The sequence below is a fragment of the Convolutriloba macropyga genome, chromosome 8 (assembly GCF_964194025.1).
Source record: "Convolutriloba macropyga chromosome 8, txConMacr16.3, whole genome shotgun sequence".
NCBI lineage: Eukaryota > Metazoa > Xenacoelomorpha > Acoela > Convolutidae > Convolutriloba > Convolutriloba macropyga.
Genome location: NC_134475.1, coordinates 9,294,902 through 9,318,422, shown reverse-complemented (window position 1 = coordinate 9,318,422; position 23,521 = coordinate 9,294,902). Strand labels below are relative to the sequence as shown.

At 39.7% G+C, this 23,521-nt stretch overlaps 2 protein-coding genes across 2 annotated transcripts in view; both read right to left on the bottom strand.

Annotated features, from left to right (window-relative positions):
• Window positions 1–23,521, bottom strand: part of LOC142344358 (NACHT domain- and WD repeat-containing protein 1-like) — a 309,470-nt gene that overhangs the window by 183,446 nt on the left and 102,503 nt on the right. The gene's annotated exons all lie outside the window — the stretch shown is intronic.
• Window positions 973–18,231, bottom strand: LOC142343909 (uncharacterized). Its single transcript, XM_075395298.1, has 4 exons — window positions 17,996–18,231; window positions 15,422–15,599; window positions 2,112–2,278; window positions 973–1,691 (listed from the first exon to the last, which is right to left on the bottom strand). Exons 1-4 carry the CDS (start codon window positions 18,084–18,086, stop codon window positions 1,495–1,497), a joined length of 633 nt encoding a protein of 210 aa, XP_075251413.1. The 5' UTR covers window positions 18,087–18,231; the 3' UTR covers window positions 973–1,494.

The following is a 23,521-nucleotide window of genomic DNA, read 5'->3' as shown; positions in this document are numbered from 1 at the left end:
ACAACTCATCCCATATAAAGTTTTAGACCATATAAAAACTTTACTTGTTTGATTTATAATGTATCAACAAAAACACTTTACGTTACATTGAAAGATTTCTGTGATCAAAATCTACTAAAAATTAACATTAGAAAGAGCAAACCCTATCAACAATTTTTCGGTGTTATTTTTCTCTACGACAAATCAAGATATCTCTAGAAAACACAAATAGTCATCTAAAGTCGTTTTATTGTTGGCTAAAACGTTCAAAGCAATTTTTTTTGTCTGAAATCATATTTCCATCTTAATATTTGTTGCGAAACATTTATTGCAACTCAATGAACAATATTGTCCTGAATTGACTGAGAATTAGACGTTTAATTTTATGGCTCATGCGCAGCTACTTAGATATTCAGTTGAGTTACTAGCAGGAAATTCCGCGACAACTGTTTTTGGAAAAATCTATTACGAAATAGTTTTAGTTATTACCGTGCCCAAAAATCTCTATTTATATTTCATAAAATTTCATTGGTATAAGTATATGAATATTCGTATGTAGTTATGAACATCCGACATGGGTGTGGTGTATTCATTGGTATCATCGTCCGCTTATATGTTACCCGGTACTTTTAGAGAAACTTCTAGGAACAATGTTTACTGCTTCCTAGATCTCTTAGTTCCCGGTGTAATTACGTACAAAATATTGACAATGATACTTGATTGAGTTTTTATTCAGACACTTTTACAGTAGTTAGATGAGACAACAGATATTCTACATTATAGAATTTACCTTGAAAAGAGGAGCACAAATTGTTTTAGGTTATAATTTTTTATTCAATCGAAGAATAGGCGGAATATATGGGAACTTTCATATTTTAGAGGCTCCAATCATTTTTTTCTCTCGTGAAAGTTTGATAACTGACGTTCCGTTCAAAGAAGAATTTGAACTTCTAGATTGCCTAATTCTACCAAACCAACTCAATCAGAAATAGGTAAAAAAAATTTCAATTGATAAAATAAATAAACTTCATTCCAAAAGAAATAACAATTTGGTGCAATTTCATGCAAATGCAATTTAAAAAATATTTATTTGTTTGTTGCAAATTGTTGTTTTGTAGTTTTCTCAAAAAGATTTCGCTCTTTTGCTAAATCATGCCTTCAGAGCGCATCTATTCAGAAATGATATCCAAGTCTTAATCAGCTTTTTATCAGTGAAATTGCACGTCTCAGATCAATTCTGTTCATAAGTATATACGGTGTAAAAGGTCGTTAAGGTGTGTCGATGCTGTATCATAGTCTGTTCATGTTTTCTAAACTGTATCAATGTATGTTCATGAGGGTGTAAACTGTATCAGACTCTGTTCATGAGTGTTTAAACTGTATCAGGTACATATTTCCTGAATCACAGTCTGTTCATGTTCGTCAGAGAGCAATTCATACTGATTTTTTTAAACGCAATAAGACGAAAATTTCACTGAACAAACCCAAATTAAGGCCTGGAACTCATTTTGGGTATCACAACTGAAGCGACGTTCCCCCGTATAAAGTCCGTGGCGGAGTTTGACGGTCGGAGCTGGAGCTAGGAGATACCAACATCTTATCAGCACGACTCAGACTGTTTGAAGAAGGCAGTCTGTTCAGCATTGTGTTCCTGTCTGTCAATGAGCGGGTTAACGAGCTCTCTGAAGCGCCAAATTTGGTGTCGAGACCAGCTGAAAACAATCGAAAAGGTCTCTTATTTCTATATGTCAATCAATTTATCAACAACGTAAAACGGCTATTAGTTAACAGGCTCACATGACTTTTTCCCCTTTAAATGTAATATACGAGTTTTTATTGGACTGTTGAGTTAGTGGAAAATTTTTGTTATATAGTCTGTAAATTAGGTTTATTGGACTGCTAATTTTTGACAATTAATATCTGTGGTTTCACTCGGGTTTCAACCCATCGATACCCCCCCCCCCCCCGATACATCAAAAAGCGGTAGCAAGACCAGTTATGGCATTTGTCAAACGATGTGACAATTTCTGCAGAAACTTTTATCCCTTTTTTCCCCACGCAGACTTATGAAACTTTTTTTTTAAATTGCGGATTCACGATGTTAAAAAAAGAAATAATTCGTAAAACACTACCTGTAGATGAGCCAGAAATGACCTCTCGCAATGGTATAGAGGAAGATACCGACTGGTGGTGTTGGTTGAGGAGTTTCTGACTTCGCCTCCACTTGCAGCAAACGACTATTGTGAACCAAATGAGAGCTATGGTCGAAATCGTGAACAGAGCCGCTATTGAGTCAGACCTGAAACGATGAAAGCGTGTATCTCGAGCTAAATTTTTTGATCTACTCCCCACCCAGCTATATCCCCCCCAGTATTTTCCAGATTTTCCCAGCATGAACTAAATTGTCCTGAACTGTACTTGATCTGAACTGGACTTGATCTGAACTGGACTTGACCTGAACTGGACTTGATCTGAACTGGACTTGACCTAAACTGGACTTGACCTACTCTGGACTTGACCTGAACTGGACTTCATCTGAACTGGACTTGACCTTAACTTGACTTGAACTAAACTGGACTTGATCTGAACTGGACTTGACCTGAACTGGACATGACCCGAACTGGATTTGATCTGAACTGGACTTGACCTGAACTGGACTTGATCTGAACTGGACTTGACCTGAACTGGACTTGATCTGAACTGGACTTGACCTGAACTGGACTTGATCTGAACTGGACTCGGCCTGAACTGGACATGATCTGAACTGGACTCGACCTGAACTGGACTTGATCAGATCTGGACTTGATCTGAACTGGACTCGACCTGAACTGGACTTGAACTAAACTGGACTTGATCTGAACTGGACATGACCCGAACTGGAGTTGATCTGAACTGACATGACCTGAACTGGACTTGATTTGAACTGGACTTGATCTGAACTGGACTTGGTCTGAACTAGACTTGACCTCAACTGGACTTGATCTGAACAAGACTTGATCTGAACTGGACTTGACCTGAACTGGGCTTGATCTGAACTAGACTTGACCTGATTTTGACTTGACCTGAACTGGACTTCATCTGAACTGGACTTGACCTTAACTTTACTTGAACTAAACTGGACTTGATCTGAACTGGACTTGACCTGAACTGGACATGACCCGAACTGGACTTGATCTGAACTGGACTTGAACTGAACTGGACTTGATCTGAACTGGACTAGACCTGATCTGGACTTGATCTAAATTGGACTTGACCTAAACTGGACTTGACCTACTCTGGACTTGACCTGAACTGGACTTCATCTGAACTGGACTTGACCTTAACTTGACTTGAACTAAACTGGACTTGATCTCAACTGGACTTGACCTGAACTGGACATGACCCGAACTGGACTTGATCTGAACTGGACTTGACCTGAACTGGACTTCATCTGAACTGGACTTGACCTGAACTGGACTTGATCTGAACTGGACTTGACCTGAACTGGACTTGACCTTAACTTGACTTGAACTAAACTGGACTTGATCTGAACTGGACTTGACCTGAACTGGACATGACCCGAACTGGACCTCATCTGAACTGGACTTGACCTGAACTGGACTTGATCTGAACTGGACTCGACCTGAACTGGACTTGAACTAAACTGGACTTGATCTGAAGTGGACTTGACCTGAAATTGACATGACCCGACTGGAGTTGATCTGAACTGACATGACGTGAACTGGACTTAATTTGAACTGGACTTGATCTGAACTGGACTTGATCTGAACTAGACTTGACCTGAACTGGACTTGATCTGAACTAGATTTGATCTGAACTGGACTTGACCTGAACTGGACTTGATCTGAACTGGACTTGACCTGAACTGGACTTGATCTGAACTGGACTTGATCTGAACTCCGCTTGATCTGAACTAGACTTGACCTGAACTGGACTTGATCTGAACTGGACTTGATCCCAACTGGACTTGATTCTGAACTGGAATTGACCTAAACTAGACTTGATCTGAACTGGACTTGGTGTGAACTGGACTTGATCTGAACTGGACTTGACCTGAACTGGACTTGACCTGAACTGGACATGACCCGAACTGGATTGATCTGAAATAGACTTGACCTGAACTGGACTTGATATGAACTGGACTTGATCTGAACTGGACCTGATCTGAATTAGAGTTGATCTGAACTGGACTTGACCTGAAGTGGACTTGATCTGAACTGTACTCGACCTGAGCTGGACTTGATCTGAACTGGAATAGACCTGAACTGGACTTGATCTGAAGTGGACCTGATCAGAACCGGATTTGATCTGAACTGGACATGACCCGAACTGGATTTGATCTGAACTGGACACGACCTGTACAGGACATGGTTTGAACTGGACTTGATCTGAACTGGAATTGATCTTAACTAGACTTGACGTGAACTTGACTTGATCTCAACTGGACTTGACCTGAACTGATTTTGATCTGAACTAAAATTGATCTGAACTGGACTTGATCTGAACTGAACTTGATGTGAACTGGACTTGATCTGAACTGGACTTGATCTTAACTGGACATGATCTGAACTGGACTTGATCTTAACTGGACTTGACTTGAACTGGACTTGATCTGAACTGGACTTGATCTTAACTGGACATGATCTCAACTGGACTTGATCTGAACTAGACTTGATCTGAACTGGAATTGACCTGAACTGGACTTGATCTGAACTGGACTTGACCTGAACTGGACTTGATCTGAACTGAACTTGACTTGAACTGGACTTGATCTGAACTGGACTTGATCTTAACTGGACATGATCTCAACTGGACTTGATCTGAACTAGACTTGATCTGAACTGGAATTGACCTGAACTGGACTTGATCTGAACTGGACTTGACCTGAACTGAACTTGATCTGAACTGAACTTGATGTGAACTGGACTTGACCTAAACTGGACATGACCCGAACTGGACTTGATCTGAACTAGACTTGATCTGAACTGGAATTGACCTGAACTGGACTTGATATGAACTGGACTTGACCTGAACTGGATTTGATCTGAACTGAACTTGACTTGAACTGGACTTGATCTGAACTGGACTTGATCTTAACTGGACATGATCTCAACTGGACTTGATCTGAACTAGACTTGATCTGAACTGGACTTGACCTGAACTGGACTTGATCTGAACAGGACTTGACCTGAACTGGACATGACCCGAACTGGACTTGATCTGAAATGGACTTGACCTGAACTGGACTTGATATGAACTGGACTTGATCTGAACTGGACTTGATCTGAATTAGACTTGATCTGAACTGGACTTGACCTGAACTGGACTTGTTCAGAACTGGACTCGACCTGAGCTGGACATGATCTGAACTGGAATAGACCTGAACTGGACTTGATCTGAAGTGGACTTGATCAGAACCAGACTTGATCTGAACTGGACATGACCCGAACTGGATTTGATCTGAACTGGACACGACCTGTACAGGACTTGATTTGAACTGGACTTGATCTGAACTGGACTTGATCTTAACTAGACTTGACGTGTTCTTGACTTGATCTCAACTGGACTTGACCTGAACTGATTTTGATCTGAACTAGAATTGATCTGAACTGGACTTGATCTGAACTGAACTTGATGTGAACTGGACTTGATCTGAACTGGACTTGATCTTAACTGGACATGATCTGAACTGGACTTGATCTTAACTGGACTTGACTTGAACTGGACTTGATCTGAACTGGACTTGATCTTAACTGGACATGATCTCAACTGGACTTGATCTGAACTGGACTTGATCTTAACTGGACATGATCTGAACTGGACTTGATCTTAACTGGAATTGACCTGAACTGGACTTGATCTGAACTGGACTTGACCTGAACTGGACTTGATCTGAACTGAACTTGACTTGAACTGGATTGATCTGAACTGGACTTGATCTTAACTGGACATGATCTCAACTGGACTTGATCTGAACTAGACTTGATCTGAACTGGAATTGACCTGAACTGGACTTGATCTGAACTGGACTTGACCTTAACTGGACTTGATCTGAACTGAACTTTTTGTGAACTGGACTTGATGTGAACTAGACTTGACCTAAACTGGACTTGATCTGAACTGGACTTGATCTAAACTGGACTTGATTTGAACTGGACTTGATCGGAACTGGACTTGACCTGAACTGGATATGATCCGAACTGGACTTGACCTGACCTGGACTTGATCTGATTTGGACTTGATCTGAACTAGACTTGATCTGAAGTGGAATTGACCTGAACTGGACTTGATCTGAACTGGACTTGACCTAAACTGGACTTGATCTGAACTGGACTTGCTGTGAACTGGACTTGATCTGAACTATACTTGACCTAAACTGGACTTGATCTGAACTGGACTTGATCTAAACTGGACTTGATTTGAACTCGACTTGATCTGAACTGGACTTGACCTGAACTGTACATGACCCGAACTGGACTCTATCTGACCTGAACTTGATCTGAACTAGACTTGATCTGAACTGGACTTAACCTGATCTGGACTTGATCTGAATTGGACTTGAACTGAACTAGACTTGATCTGAACTGGACTTGATCTGAACTGGACTTGATCTCAACTGGACTTGATCTGAACTAGACTTGATCTGAACTGGACTTGAACTAAACTGGACTTGATCTGAAATGGACTTGACCTGAACTGGACTTGATCTCAACTGGACTTGATCTGAACTGGACTTGACCTTAACTGAACTTGATCTGAACTAGACTTGATCTGAACTGGAATTAACCTGAACTGGACTTGATCTGAACTGAACTTGACTTGAACTGGACTTGATCTGAACTGGACTTGATCTGAACTGGACTTGATCTCAACTGGACTTGATCTGAGCTAGACTTGATCTGAACTGGAATTGACCTGAACTGGACTTGATCTGAACTGGACTTGAACTAAACTGGACTTGATCTGAAATGGACTTGACCTGAACTGGACATGACCCGAACTGGATTGGATCTGAACTGGAAACGACCTGTACAGGACTTGATTTGAACTGGACTTGATCTGAACTGGACTCGATCTTAACTAGACTTGACCTGAACTGGACTTGTTCTGAACTGGACTTGACCTGAACTGAACTTGATCTGAACTAGACTTGATCTGAACTGGAATTAACCTGAACTGGACTTGATCTGAACTGGACTTCACTTGAACTGGACTTGATCTGAACTGGACTTGATCTGAACTGGACTTGATCTCAACTGGACTTGATCTGAGCTAGACCTGATCTGAACTGGAATTGATCTGAACTGGACTAGATCTGAACTGGACTTGACCAGAACTGGATTTGATCTGAACTGGACTTGATCTGAACTGGACTTTACCTGAACTGGACATGATTCGAACTGGACTTGATCTGACCTGGAGTTGACCTGAACTGAACTTGATCTGAACTAGACTTGATCTGGACTGGACTTAACCTAAACTGGACTTGATCTGAACTGGACTTGACTTGAACTGGACTTGACCTAAACTGGACTTGATCTGAACTGGACTTGATCTAAACTGGACTTGATTTGAACTGGACTTGATATGAACTGGACTTTACCTGAACTGGACATGATTCGAACTGGACTTGATCTGACCTGGACTTGACCTGAAGTGAACTTGATCTGAACTAGACTTGATGTGGACTGGACTTAACCTAAACTGGACTTGATCTGAACTGGACTTGACCTGAACTGGACTTGATCTGAACTGGACTTGATTTGAACTAGACTTGATCTGAACTGGAATTGACCTGAACTGGACTTGGTCTGAACTAGACTTGACCTAAACTGGACTTGATCTGAACTGGACTTGCTGTGAACTGGACTTGATCAGAACTAGACTTGACCTAAACTGGACTTGATCTGAACTGGACTTGATCTAAATTGGACTTGATTTGAAATGGACTTGATCTGAACTGGACTTGACCTGAACTGTATATGACCCGAACTGGACTTGATCTGACCTGGACTTGACCTGACTTGAACTTGATCTGAACTAGATTTGATCTGAACTGGACTTAACCTGATCTGGACTTGATCTGAACTGGACTTGACCTGAACTGGACCTGATCTGAACTGGACTTGATCTGAACTGGACTTGATCTCAACTGGACTTGATCCGAACTAGACTTGATCTGAACTGGAATTGACCTGAACTGGACTTGATCTGAACTGGACTTGGTGTGAACTGGACTTGATCTCAACTAGAATTGACCTAAACTGGACTTGATCTGAACTGGACTTGATCTAAATTGGACTTGATTTGAAATGGACTTGATCTGAACTGGACTTGACCTGAACTGTATATGACCCGAACTGGACTTGATCTGACCTGGACTTGACCTGACTTGAACTTGATCTGAACTAGACTTGATCTGAACTGGACTTAACCTGATCTGGACTTGATCTGAACTGGACTTGACCTGAACTGGACCTGATCTGAACTGGACTTGATCTGAACTGGACTTGATCTCAACTGGACTTGATCCGAACTAGACTTGATCTGAACTGGAATTGACCTGAACTGGACTTGATCTGAACTGGACTTGGTGTGAACTGGACTTGATCTCAACTAGAATTGACCTAAACTGGACTTGATCTGAACTGGACTTGATCTAAACTGGACTTGACTTGAATTGAACTTGACCTGAACTGGACTTGATCTGAACTGGATTTGACCTGAACTGGACTTGATCTGAACTGGACTCGACCTGAAGTGGACATGATCTGAACTGGAATCGACCTGAACTGGACTTGATCTGAAGTGAATTTGATCAGAACTGGACTTGATCTGAACTGGACTCGACCTGAACTGGACTTGAACTAAACTGGACTTGATCTGAAATGGACTTGACCTGAACTGGACATGACCCGAACTGGATTTGATCTGAACTGGACACGACCTGTACTGTACTTGATTTGACCTGAACTTGACCTGAAGTGAACTTGATCTGAACTAGACTTGATCTGGACTGGACTTAACCTAAACTGGACTTGATCTGAACTGGACTTGACCTGAACTGGACTTGATCTGAACTGGACTTGATTTGAACTAGACTTGATCTGAACTGGAATTGACCTGAACTGGACTTGGTCTGAACTAGAATTGACCTAAACTGGACTTGATCTGAACTGGACTTGCTGTGAACTGGACTTGATCAGAACTAGACTTGACCTAAACTGGACTTGATCTGAACTGGACTTGATCTAAATTGGACTTGATTTGAAATGGACTTGATCTGAACTGGACTTGACCTGAACTGTATATGACCCGAACTGGACTTGATCTGACCTGGACTTGACCTGACTTGAACTTGATCTGAACTGGACTTAACCTGATCTGGACTTGATCTGAACTGGACTTGACCTGAACTGGACCTGATCTGAACTGGACTTGATCTGAACTGGACTTGATCTCAACTGGACTTGATCCGAAATAGACTTGATCTTAACTGGAATTGACCTGAACTGGACTTGATCTGAACTGGACTTGGTGTGAACTGGACTTGATCTCAACTAGAATTGACCTAAACTGGACTTGATCTGAACTGGACTTGATCTAAATTGGACTTGATTTGAAATGGACTTGATCTGAACTGGACTTGACCTGAACTGTATATGACCCGGACTGGACTTGATCTGACCTGGACTTGACCTGACTTGAACTTGATCTGAACTAGACTTGATCTGAACTGGACTTAACCTGATCTGGACTTGATCTGAACTGGACTTGACCTGAACTGGACCTGATCTGAACTGGACTTGATCTGAACTGGACTTGATCTCAACTGGACTTGATCCGAACTAGACTTGATCTGAACTGGAATTGACCTGAACTGGACTTGATCTGAACTGGACTTGGTGTGAACTGGACTTGATTTCAACTAGAATTGACCTAAACTGGACTTGATCTGAACTGGACTTGATCTAAACTGGACTTGACTTGAATTGAACTTGACCTGAACTGGACTTGATCTGAACTGGATTTGACCTGAACTGGACTTGATCTGAACTGGACTCGACCTGAAGTGGATATGATCTGAACTGGAATCGACCTGAACTGGACTTGATCTGAAGTGAATTTGATCAGAACTGGACTTGATCTGAACTGGACTCGACCTGAACTGGACTTGAACTAAACTGGACTTGATCTGAAATGGACTTGACCTGAACTGGACATGACCCGAACTGGATTTGATCTGAACTGGACACGACCTGTACTGTACTTGATTTGAACTGGACTTGATCTGAACTGGACTTGATCTTAACTAGACTTCACCTGAACTGGACTTGATCTGAACTGGACTTGACCTGAACTGAACTTGATCTGAATTAGACTTGATCTGAACTGGACTTAGCCTGAACTGGACTTGATCTGAACTGGACTTGACCTGAACTGGATTTGATCTGAACTGGACTTGATCTGAACTGCACTTGATCTGAAATAGACTTGACCTGAACTGGACTTGATCTTAACTGGACATGATCTGAACTGGACTTGATCTTAACTGGACTTGACTTGAACTGGACTTGATCTGAACTGGACTTGACCTGAACTGAACTTGATCTGAATTAGACTTGATCTGAACTGGACTTAGCCTGAACTGGACTTGATCTGAACTGGACTTGACCTGAACTAGAATTGATCTGAACTGGACTTGATCTGAACTGAACTTGATGTGAACTGGATTTGATCTGAACTGGACTTGATCTTAACTGGACGTGATCTGAACCGGACTTGATCTTAACTGGACTTGACTTGAACTGGACTTGATCTGAACTGGACTTGATCTTAACTGGACATGATCTCAACTGGACTTGATCTGAACTGGACTTGATCTTAACTGGACATGATCTGAACTGGACTTGATCTTAACTGGAATTGACCTGAACTGGACTTGATCTGAACTGGACTTGACCTGAACTGGACTTGATCTGAACTGAACTTGACTTGAACTGGATTGATCTGAACTGGACTTGATCTTAACTGGACATGATCTCAACTGGACTTGATCTGAACTAGACTTGATCTGAACTGGAATTGACCTGAACTGGACTTGATCTGAACTGGACTTGACCTGAACTGGACTTGATCTGAACTGAACTTTTTGTGAACTGGACTTGATGTGAACTAGACTTGACCTAAACTGGACTTGATCTGAACTGGACTTGATCTAAACTGGACTTGATTTGAACTGGACTTGATCGGAACTGGACTTGACCTGAACTGGATATGATCCGAACTGGACTTGACCTGACCTGGACTTGACCTGAACTGAACTTGATCTGAACTAGACTTAATTTGAAATGGACTTAACCTGAACTGGACTTGAACTGAACTGGACTTGACCTGAACTGGACTTGATCTGAACTGGACTTGATCTGAACTAGACTTGATCTGAAGTGGAATTGACCTGAACTGGACTTGATCTGAACTGGACTTGACCTAAACTGGACTTGATCTGAACTGGACTTGCTGTGAACTGGACTTGATCTGAACCATACTTGACCTAAACTGGACTTGATCTGAACTGGACTTGATCTAAACTGGACTTGATTTGAACTCGACTTGATCTGAACTGGACTTGACCTGATCTGTACATGACCCGAACTGGACTCTATCTGACCTGAACTTGATCTGAACTAGACTTGATCTGAACTGGACTTAACCTGATCTGGACTTGATCTGAATTGGACTTGACCTGAACTAGACTTGATCTGAACTGGACTTGATCTGAACTGGACTTGATCTCAACTGGACTTGATCTGAACTAGACTTGATCTGAACTGGACTTGAACTAAACTGGACTTGATCTGAAATGGACTTGACCTGAACTGAACTTGATCTCAACTGGACTTGATCTGAACTGGACTTGACCTTAACTGAACTTGATCTGAACTACACTTGATCTGAACTGGAATTAACCTGAACTGGACTTGATCTGAACTGAACTTGACTTGAACTGGACTTGATCTGAACTGGACTTGATCTGAACTGGACTTGATCTCAACTGGACTTGATCTGAGCTAGACTTGATCTGAACTGGAATTGACCTGAACTGGACTTGATCTGAACTGGACTTGAACTAAACTGGACTTGATCTGAAATGGACTTGACCTGAACTGGACATGACCCGAACTGGATTGGATCTGAACTGGAAACGACCTGTACAGGACTTGATTTGAACTGGACTTGATCTGAACTGGACTCGATCATAACTAGACTTGACCTGAACTGGACTTGATCTGAACTGGACTTGACCTGAACTGAACTTGATCTGAACTAGACTTGATCTGAACTGGAATTAACCTGAACTGGACTTGATCTGAACTGGACTTCACTTGAACTGGACTTGATCTGAACTGGACTTGATCTGAACTGGACTTGATCTCAACTGGACTTGATCTGAGCTAGACCTGATCTGAACTGGAATTGACCTGAACTGGACTAGATCTGAACTGGACTTGACCTGAACTGGATTTGATCTGAACTGGACTTGATCTGAACTGGACTTGACCTGAACTGAACTTGATCTGAACTAGACTTGATCTGGACTGGACTTAACCTAAACTGGACTTGATCTGAACTGGACTTGACTTGAACTGGACTTGACCTAAACTGGACTTGATCTGAACTGGACTTGACTTGAACTGGACTTGACCTAAACTGGACTTGATCTGAACTGGACTTGATCTAAACTGGACTTGATTTGAACTGGACTTGATCTGAACTGGACTTTACCTGAACTGGACATGATTCGAACTGGACTTGATCTGACCTGGACTTGACCTGAAGTGAACTTGATCTGAACTAGACTTGATCTGGACTGGACTTAACCTGAACTGGACTTGATCTGAACTGGACTTGATTTGAACTAGACTTGATCTGAACTGGAATTGACCTGAACTGGACTTGGTCTGAACTAGACTTGACCTAAACTGGACTTGATCTGAACTGGACTTGCTGTGAACTGGACTTGATCAGAACTAGACTTGACCTAAACTGGACTTGATCTGAACTGGACTTGATCTAAATTGGACTTGATTTGAAATGAACTTGATCTGAACTGGACTTGACCTGAACTGTATATGACCCGAACTGGACTTGATCTGCCCTGGACTTGACCTGACTTGAACTTGATCTGAACTAGACTTGATCTGAACTGGACTTAACCTGATCTGGACTTGATCTGAACTGGACTTGACCTGAACTGGACCTGATCTGAACTGGACTTGATCTGAACTGGACTTGATCTCAACTGGACTTGATCCGAACTAGACTTGATCTGAACTGGAATTGACCTGAACTGGACTTGATCTGAACTGGACTTGGTGTGAACTGGACTTGATCTCAACTAGAATTGACCTGAACTGGACTTGATCTGAACTGGACTTGATCTAAACTGGACTTGACTTGAATTGAACTTGACCTGAACTGGACTTGATCTGAACTGGATTTGACCTGAACTGGACTTGATCTGAACTGGACTCGACCTGAAGTGGACATGATCTGAACTGGAATCGACCTGAACTGGACTTGATCTGAAGTGAATTTGATCAGAACTGGACTTGATCTGAACTGGACTCGACCTGAACTGGACTTGAACTAAACTGGACTTGATCTGAAATGGACTTGACCTGAACTGGACTTGATCTGAACTGGACTTGATCTGAACTGGATTTGATCTGAACTGGACTTGATCTGAACTGCACTTGATCTGAAATAGACTTGACCTGAACTGGACTTGATCTGAACTGGACTCGACCTGAAGTGGACATGATCTGAACTGGAATCGACCTGAACTGGACTTGATCTGAAGTGAATTTGATCAGAACTGGACTTGATCTGAACTGGACTCGACCTGAACTGGACTTGAACTAAACTGGACTTGATCTGAAATGGACTTGACTTGAATTGAACTTGACCTGAACTGGATTTGATCTGAACTGGATTTGACCTGAACTGGACTTGATCTGAACTGGACTCGACCTGAAGTGGACATGATCTGAACTGGAATCGACCTGAACTGGACTTGATCTGAAGTGAATTTGATCAGAACTGGACTTGATCTGAACTGGACTCGACCTGAACTGGACTTGAACTAAACTGGACTTGATCTGAAATGGACTTGACTTGAATTGAACTCGACCTGAAGTGGACATGATCTGAACTGGAATCGACCTGAACTGGACTTGATCTGAAGTGAATTTGATCAGAACTGGACTTGATCTGAACTGGACTCGACCTGAACTGGACTTGAACTAAACTGGACTTGATCTGAAATGGACTTGACTTGAATTGAACTTGACCTGAACTGGACTTGATCTGAACTGGATTTGACCTGAACTGGACTTGATCTGAACTGGACACGACCTGTACTGTACTTGATTTGAACTGGACTTGATCTGAACTGGACTTGATCTTAACTAGACTTCACCTGAACTGGACTTGATCTGAACTGGACTTGACCTGAACTGAACTTGATCTGAATTAGACTTGATCTGAACTGGACTTAGCCTGAACTGGACTTGATCTGAACTGGACTTGATCTGAACTGGATTTGATCTGAACTGGACTTGATCTGAACTGCACTTGATCTGAAATAGACTTGACCTGAACTGGACTTGATCTGAACTGGACTTGATCTCAACTGGACTTGGTCTTAACTGGACTTGACCTGAACTGGACTTGATCTGAACTGGACTTGCTGTGAACTGGACTTGATCTGAACTGGACTTGATCTAAACTGGACTTGATCTGAACTGGACTTGATCTAAACTAGACTTGATTTGAACTGGACTTGATCTGAACTGGAATTGACCTGAACTGTACATGACCCGAACTGGACTTGATCTGACCTGGACCTGACCTGACCTGAACTTGATCTGAACTAGACTTGATCTGAACTGGACTTAACCTGATCTGGACTTGATCTGAACTGGACTTGACCTGAACTGGACTTGATCTGAACTGGACTTGATCTGAACTGGACTTGATCTCAACTGGACTTGATCTGAACTGGACTTGGTGTGAGCTGGACTTGATCTCAACTAGAATTGACCTAAACTGGACTTGATCTGAACTGGACTTGATCTAAACTGGACTTGACTTGAACTGGACTTGACCTGAACTGGACTTGATCTGAACTGGATTTGACCTGAACTGGACTTGATCTGAACTGGATTCGACCTGAAGTGGACATGATCTGAATTGGACTCGACCTGAACTGGACTTGATCTGAAGACTTTAATACCATTTAAAAAAAACTGCACGTTCTCTTAAATACTAGTGGTCAGTAATCGCAATTTCTTGTTTTCATTTGAGATAATTTCTGGTGGAAAGAAAAGGGGGAGTATTTAGTGCCCAGAATGTTTTTTTTTACAGCCAATTCACTAACATCTGGCACTTGACCTGTGCACCTGGCTGTCCATTGAGAATGTCGGCATCTGGCTCGAATCCCATCGGACATACACTCACACATCTGTCAAAGAACATGTAGTTGTGGCACTTGAGACAGTCTGTAGCGGCTGGACCCAAACAACCGTTGCAGTGCTTGCTACACAGCATACAGCTACCTAAATGCAGGTTGCAGGGCGTATCCTCTTAATAACATTAACTATTATTATTATTATTAAGTATTATTATTAACAATTATTGTTAACTATTATTATTTCAGTGGTAATAGATGAGCTTATGTTATCATAGACGTCAGTTATACTCTCTGCATCTGAAAAAAATGTCAATCGTTGAATCAAATTTAATTTTTTAATCGCCTTTTTACAAGTATTTTTGCAGACTTTTCATGGCTAAATAACTGTTTACACCTTTAAAATTTGTGAACTATTAATGAAGAACAATTTTTCTACAACCTTTTTCACCGCTGTTAACAATTTTTTAAAACTTGACGCCTTCGAGAGGGACTTCACGTGCATTTACACTCACATCACGGTGCCCCAGCTCAAAATCTTGAAGTACTGAAATGCCCTGCTGGGACAAAAGTGCTCATGAACAACTCTGCCCTACCACAATAGGCTATACGTTTACTGCGTTAAGAACAATAAAAATTTAGAGTTTTCCTATTATGACGAGGTTGTCAGAATTTCGAAAGTTTTCAAAATTTAAACTTGCATTTGCTAAAACACTTTGTACCCAAAAACGTGCTCATATATTATTCAGAAACATTTTGCCCAATAAAATAGCAAAATTAAAGCTCCCAAACAAATTGTAATAGCCTTGCAGGTCTTTTAATGCCAGTTTTATACTACGGGCTTTTCATCTGACAATTTATTTCATATGATCACTTGAATTTTTGCCCCCATTTAACAACATAAAAAGGGAAAGCCCGGAGGGCATTGAATCGCTGAGTAGTTATCCTAGAGCTTTACACCTTTCTACTTTATTTGGATGCAGATCACCACAAGTAATGAGACATATATTAATCCTGTGAAGGGCTCGGCTCCTATAATCTTACTCGCGAATCCAACTCCACCTACTCATCTTCTAATCGCCCTTAATTAAACAGAAGCTAGACTCTAAAATGCACTCAGCTTATAACGAAGCTATTAATTCAGCAGTCCTTTGAAAGCAATTTTCGCCAAGTTTTTAGTAAATTAAATTCAACAAAAATTTTTACATTCGAAGTTAGTGCCAAACGCGAACAACATCCCAAAATTTATCGATGGCATTAAAAAAATCACTATAACGCACTTCTGCCGTCAATCGGTCAATGAAAGTTTTCAAAATTGCAGACAGTATTTATAGTTTTAACCGAATTTTTCTCAAACTTGCCATCACCGCATATGACCCCTGCAAGAAAACCCTTTATGTTAGTAAAAATATTGGGAGTGTGTTAAAATACACTCGAGAAGATTTCAGCTGTCACTGAACATATTTTTATAGCCAAATCCGAATCCAAATGCAAATTTGCAAGATTTTGCAAAATGCTTGCCAAAAACGGCTGTTATTCAATTGTAGGTCTTGCCAGACTATTGAGAGGGTTTTTCAAGGTAAATTTCTTTAGCAAAGCTCTCGCAAGATAACTCTTCTGTGGAAAATATTGTTAGTTCACGAAAAGCTTTTAATGTAGTCAGAGGAGCCGGTGCTTGAACAGCTCCAAACAATTCCCGGCATCTGAAAAAAATGAAATATTCAAATTTTGTTTGAAAAATGTGTTTGAGGAATATCCTAAATTTACTAGCAATAACTTTGTTTAAACACTCTATTGGACTCGCTGCCACTTTTCTACTGAGAAGCTGTATTATGATATATAGTGTCACAACTTGACGTCGTAATATCAAGTCGCCAAAATAATAACAACAATTTTGCTATAGGCGTCCCAGAAGTTTTCAATTTTTTCAGAAGTTTTTAAGAATTTGTATATTAAAAGATGTCTAGCAAACACGAGGGTTATCTTTGAAGAATCTAACTAAAAAGTTTTATCTTCCAACATATTGGCAGAAACTTTTAATACTTTGGCATGACTATTCATAATTTTTGAAGATGATTGCATTAGTATTCTAGGAGTCTTTAAAGAACCTTATCTATGAAATATTGCAAGATAATCGTCGGTTTTGTACTAGACTGTGAAATCTTTGCGCGTACAAATAGGTCTTTGATGTGTCCGTTAGGTTGGGGAACTAAGACGGGAGAGGTTTCGGCATCTGAGTCTTGGCTTTAAAAAATCATCTTTTTTCTTGCTTTTTACTGTGTAAGTGATCTAGTGGTTTCTAGATATGCCGTTTCCTGTGCGAAAAGGCCAATTGAAAATTATTTTAAGCTCGTATAGAAGTGCAGTGATTGAATTTTGAACAGCTCTGAAACGGTGATCAAATGTCCGCTCAAATATGCCTCCTAGCATCTGTTCGGTACGGCGCTAAGCGAATAATCATTTCTAAATATTTGTTCTTCTTGTAATCGTACCGAAAATTAATTCATTATTATTATATTATCATCAAAATGTGATAAAAAGTACCTGTTTCCTGCACAAAATACTCCTTAACTGGGCTGCAGGCCAAGTGAGGGTCTACAGTACTGGATTGCACTAATTCCATGTAGTCTTCCATTTTTAAACCTTTCGTTCAGAATCGATTTCTCACTCAGTCTAAAATGCCACTTTCTGTGTAGCTAAACAGTCGAGAAATGTTTCCACAAAAATGACAGAGGAATTTGAAATACAAGAAACAGTAAGTTCCTGTAAGGGTCTTTTGTATTGGCCGCAAACAGCTTTCTGTTCACATTTTCCCAACTCGGACCGTGTGAATGGAATTACATGGTAATACGGTGACTTGTTATTTTCTCCCAGTTTCTTTCAGTACTTGTGAAATAGAGAAATGGTTTAACTTCCAACCATTTTCATTTCTAGTGTGCGTTGCGAATTAATGTAAGTTGTCTGAACTTCGAGGCAGAGGTTTGTGTTTTGCCCCAGCGTCATATAATATGAACAAAGTTGAACGGGATAATGGCGCGTTAGCATTTGGTCAATAAGGAATTCGAGGAATTCTGATTCAATAATCGCCACCAACAACCCCCAAACCCCCATCCCCTCCCCTTTACATTTCCCGAAAAGCAAATTATAATCTTCACCAAAAATTTACTCGGAACAAAAGATTTTGAGAATCTCTTGCCCCCCCCCCCCCAACTCCCATTTGCCGCAAAGCCAAGCTAAATAATCGTTACTAAAAATTACTCAAGGGTTTTCTCATTTTATGAACTGTCACAAAAACCTCTGAAAGATTATTCGCGCGATAGGACCTCTGATGACACCCAACACTATGCTTGCAGTAGTTTTCTCGATAGAAAACACATTAAGCTTCAAAAACAAACCATATAATCAAATAGGTCATATTCATTTTGATAGTGACCAAAAGCTCAATCAGGATATTCCAATAAAATGTCCAGAATCATGCTTAGAATATATAATAGACAGCTAAAAACTTCTTGTTATATCATTCTGAATGTCTTTTGCTACAAATATATGACCATTGTGCTCATGTTTTAATACCCCGGGCAGCCGCGTCTAAGTAGTCATACAAGGATCATATATGATGTCATACAAATCATAACGTATTACCTAGTGCGATCCTTGTATGATTACCATGAAATCATATGTGAACCTAGTATTATTACCAAGAATCATACATCTGTTTTTTCAAAAATCTTTTTACCAATTATGTTTTTGATTTAATTTTTAGTCGGTCAGGCATCACCTGTGAGATTCCCGGTATCACCTAAGAGATTCCCGGCATCACCTATGTGATTTCCCAGCAAGACCCGAACGCACAGTATCGTCTGCCAAGTTGAGTACTAAACAAAAAAGTAAATCCAAATAGATAACTAAAGTTTTGATATTCTTTGAAGCCAATTAATATCTATATATGTTCATTTATAATATATTTTGAAAAAAATTGCATATAACCTCAAATTGGTTTTGTGGATAGGCTCAAATTGCAAAGCTATTATTTAGCGCACACAAAGAATCAAATGTGGATTGCAAATGCGATATAATAATTTAATAAGTCCTCTGACTACATTATAATAGATTCTATGGCACCAGTTAATGTTTTATGTGTCATATACGACCTTGTAATATTTCCAAAAACATTTCGCAGCTTCAAAGCGTGCTAACAATTGAGCTGAATACTAATCCAACTTCATGGAAAATTTCCGTAGACCTCTTAGGGAGAGCTAAGACTTAAAAAAAATCTCTGTTTGTTTTTATAATCTGTTACAGATTGACGCTTACACAAGAGCAACAAAAGAATTTCTTCAATTGAGGACTGCTATGAGTACGAATAGATTTTCCAAAGCAGAATACAACGATGTACGTTTTTTAACTAGGCTTGATATTGTGTCAAAGTTAATAATAAAAAAGAAATCTTAATTGGAGACTTGCAGTATAAAATATTGGGTTGCAGTATAGAAATAGGCGGGTTTTGTAAAATTGTCACCAATTCGATAAAGAACGTGCAATAAAAGTTAGAGAGCTGAACAATCTGATGGCATGTTTCTCTACTTAGGCCATATATCACAAGAACAAGTTAAAATTAGTTTTAAAAAAATCTGGGAAAGGACTTTGCAAGTACTTCACAGAAACTGAGGAGCAGATACAGATTGCTTCCAAATTTTTATCTTTTTATGACCCTTGTGTGACTACCAAGAGTTTATACAAGTTAAATATGACCTATTTTCATTACTAAGAATCATATATGACTTAGTATGGCTACTGCAATTTTTGTACGATGAGCCGTGACACTTAATCACCATTAATGGCAAACTTTTAGCCACAGCGTGCTAAAAATTGAGCTGAATACTAATCCAACTTTATGGAAAATTTCCATAGACACCTTAAGGCAAGCTGAAACTTTTTTAAAAAAATCTGTTTGTTGTGCTAATCTATTACAGATTGACGATTACACAAGAGCAACGAAAGAAATTTTTTCAATTGAGGGCTGCTTTAAGATAAATTTTCCAAAGCAGAATACAAAGATGTATGTTTTTCAACTCGGCTTGATATTGTGTCGAAATGAATTTGAAAATTTAGCGATCAAAATTGGAGACTTGTAGTATAGAATATTGGGTCCAGGTAAATTAGAAGGGTTCTGCAAATCTGCCACCAATTGGAGCTTGCACATCCAAGTTCTATTTGTATTTGGCTTCTATGAATTATATTATGACACATATTTAAAAAGAGCGTGCCAAAAAAGTTAGAGAGCTGGACAATCTGATTGTAAGTTTTTCCACTCAGGCCATATATTACAAGAACAAGATAAAATTGGTTTTCAAAACGTTGGGAAAGGAACTTGCAAAAATATTACTGAAACTGAACAGCAGATACAGATAGCTTCCAAACCTGAAATACCTTGAAAAATTTGGAACACTTGTATTATCTTTCTTTGTTTCTTTTAGTCAATCACATTCGTGTTAAACGTGTACTAATGGTACCCAACTTCTGTGCAACTAAACTTCACTTTTGTTACCCGCGAAGAACTTGCTGATTAGTGTTACCTAACTCCCACCGTGTGGGTCTTATTTAGGTATCATAATGTGACTGGCCTATTTTTCAAATAGAGCTATGGCAAAACACAATTCCCTCAATTTCAAGCGTTGAGAAATGGCTATCCTCAAGAAATCTCCAAAAAAATTTTATGTGGGTTTGATGTAAAGATTCTGGAAACAATTAGTTTGCAAATCACAAAGATTTTTTGGGAATTTTAAGTGAATATTTGGCCCAGTGAATCCTCGGAGGTCTTCAAAATTGCAGTAACGTTTGAAAGAGAGCTGTGGGCTTGATTTAATTAATTACAGGTAGGTTAACGTGAGATATGAACTTCTTGAAAAATTCACTAAATATTTTTGTTGTTCGAAAAAATTAAAATCTTTTAGTGGCATCAGTCTCTCAATTCTATAAAAACTTGCTAGAAACTATACAGTGGTACTATATTAACAACACTTTCCTAAAACCGAATAAAAATTCTTGTATCTGCATTTTCCTTCAGGCGGGACGGAAAATTTTATTTGATGCTTCAAGAGGAGGGATATAAAAAACGAGTAGGATTGAGGACAGCTATTTGACGTTATGCGTAAATTTACAACCAATCTGCCGAAAGAAGGTTTTTCTCCAAGGAAATACTCAAGGAAAACATTTAAAAAATTGTTTGTCTCGGTTTGTCTACAGTTGTCCAGAATTTATTTGTATCAAAACAGCATGGCATCAAAAATTATGGAGCCACAAAAAAAGCGAGCTTTCTAAGACTGACTTTCTAATCGCTATAATCATGCTAATTAGCTTCTGAATCTCACTGAGTTTATTTAATTGTTAAAATCATCTTTATTGGACAGTGACGATGTCGTTGTGCCTGAAATCCGTGGGCGCACTCACAAATTTAAAACCCAATGAAATCGTCCTTTGTTTGCATTAAGTTGAGATCCGAGAACACTAGTATAATTTTTTTTAAAAAAATGGACTTATGTACAATTCTTATATAAGGTAAAATGAATCTTACTGCTAGTTACAAACAAATTTAAATCAACTCAGTTAATTTGCTTTTGAATGGCTGATGGAGCCTCAATTCCACTTTAATCTGACTTAGATGCCGGAAATAACAATATTGAGTGTCTTCGAATGACGTTACTATATGCTATTACACACTTTTTGACGCATTGTTCTCTTATGTATTACTCAGAAAGCCAAAACAGTCACTCTGTTATTTTTTATTAAACACACAAACGAATACTAGAATTGCTTCAAACTTCGTTCAAGAGTGATTTTCTACTTTTGATGCAAATAAGGCAGACCCTTCTTGGGCTCCGGTAACAGCCTTAAAGTATAAAGAGTTAGGGCTACGTAGTTAGGATACGTAAAACACTGAAGATAAACTTCAACTATTACGGTGGTAATTTACCACAACGCCGGAGTCAATGGTATAAGTAGTATCATATATACAAGAAGATCGGGGGGATCCTTTGGAGATCCGTTCGGCAGAGGGGGATCACTGACACCTTAGAGGAGATCTTTTATGTTATGAAAGTGGTAATTGCGCTACATGTATTTGTCTGGCGGTTTATTGTTGGTATATATATTTCGTGAGTGTGCGGGAAGATCCTTCATGTTAGCGGTATTTTCGCTACATGAATTTGTGTGAATATATTTTGGTTGGGAGCTCAAGTGGCCGATCCTAGGAGGTAAGATTGGGATTCATTTTGCCAGAATAATATTTGTAGAAAAAGATGGCCAAAACCATTGATCTAAAAATTATTCATTAAATTTACCTGGAGATAAAGAACAATTATCCAAAGTACGGTGAAAGGTTTCTGTATTCTCTAGCTGCTTGCCAATACCTTGATCCTGATATTGATTTGGAGGCAACATTGAAGCTGAGACCGTATGGCGGTCCAATTGGAATTGATAATTCGTCGCTGGACAACTACTTCAAATCGTTCAAAAAACTTCGACTTCATGCAATACTCCACGACGCGTCAGGTTTCATAGCAGAGTACAGTCGTAAAGGACCTGGATACTCCTATGTGTTACCTTGTCCAATTACGAACGAGTGTTTGGGTCACATCACGGGATTCGTTTTTTGTTCGTTTGTGAAGACGTTCAAAATAATTTTTTCACTTTGTTGGAATGCTGAAACAAGAAATAGTGATATTAGATTTTGAAGGTTTTCGTTATAAGAGAACTGGTTTTATAATAAAAGAGTTATCACTTTGTTCAAATAATTATTCGGACACACTTCTTTTTCTTCCGCCAGTTTCCTACAACTCACTTTCCGCTAGTGACAAGAGATCTCATAAGTGGGATACTAAATTTTTACATGGTGTGTCTTGGAACAACGGTGCTTACCCTTACTGGTTTCTATCACAAACTTTTGGTCGCCATTAAATTTCGGTTTCCGTCAGGGAACTTTTATGCCAAAGGGAAAGAGAAAACAGAATAACTCCAAACTCTCTTGCAGAAAGAGGTAATATATTTGGAAACTCTTCAATGTTCTAAAGT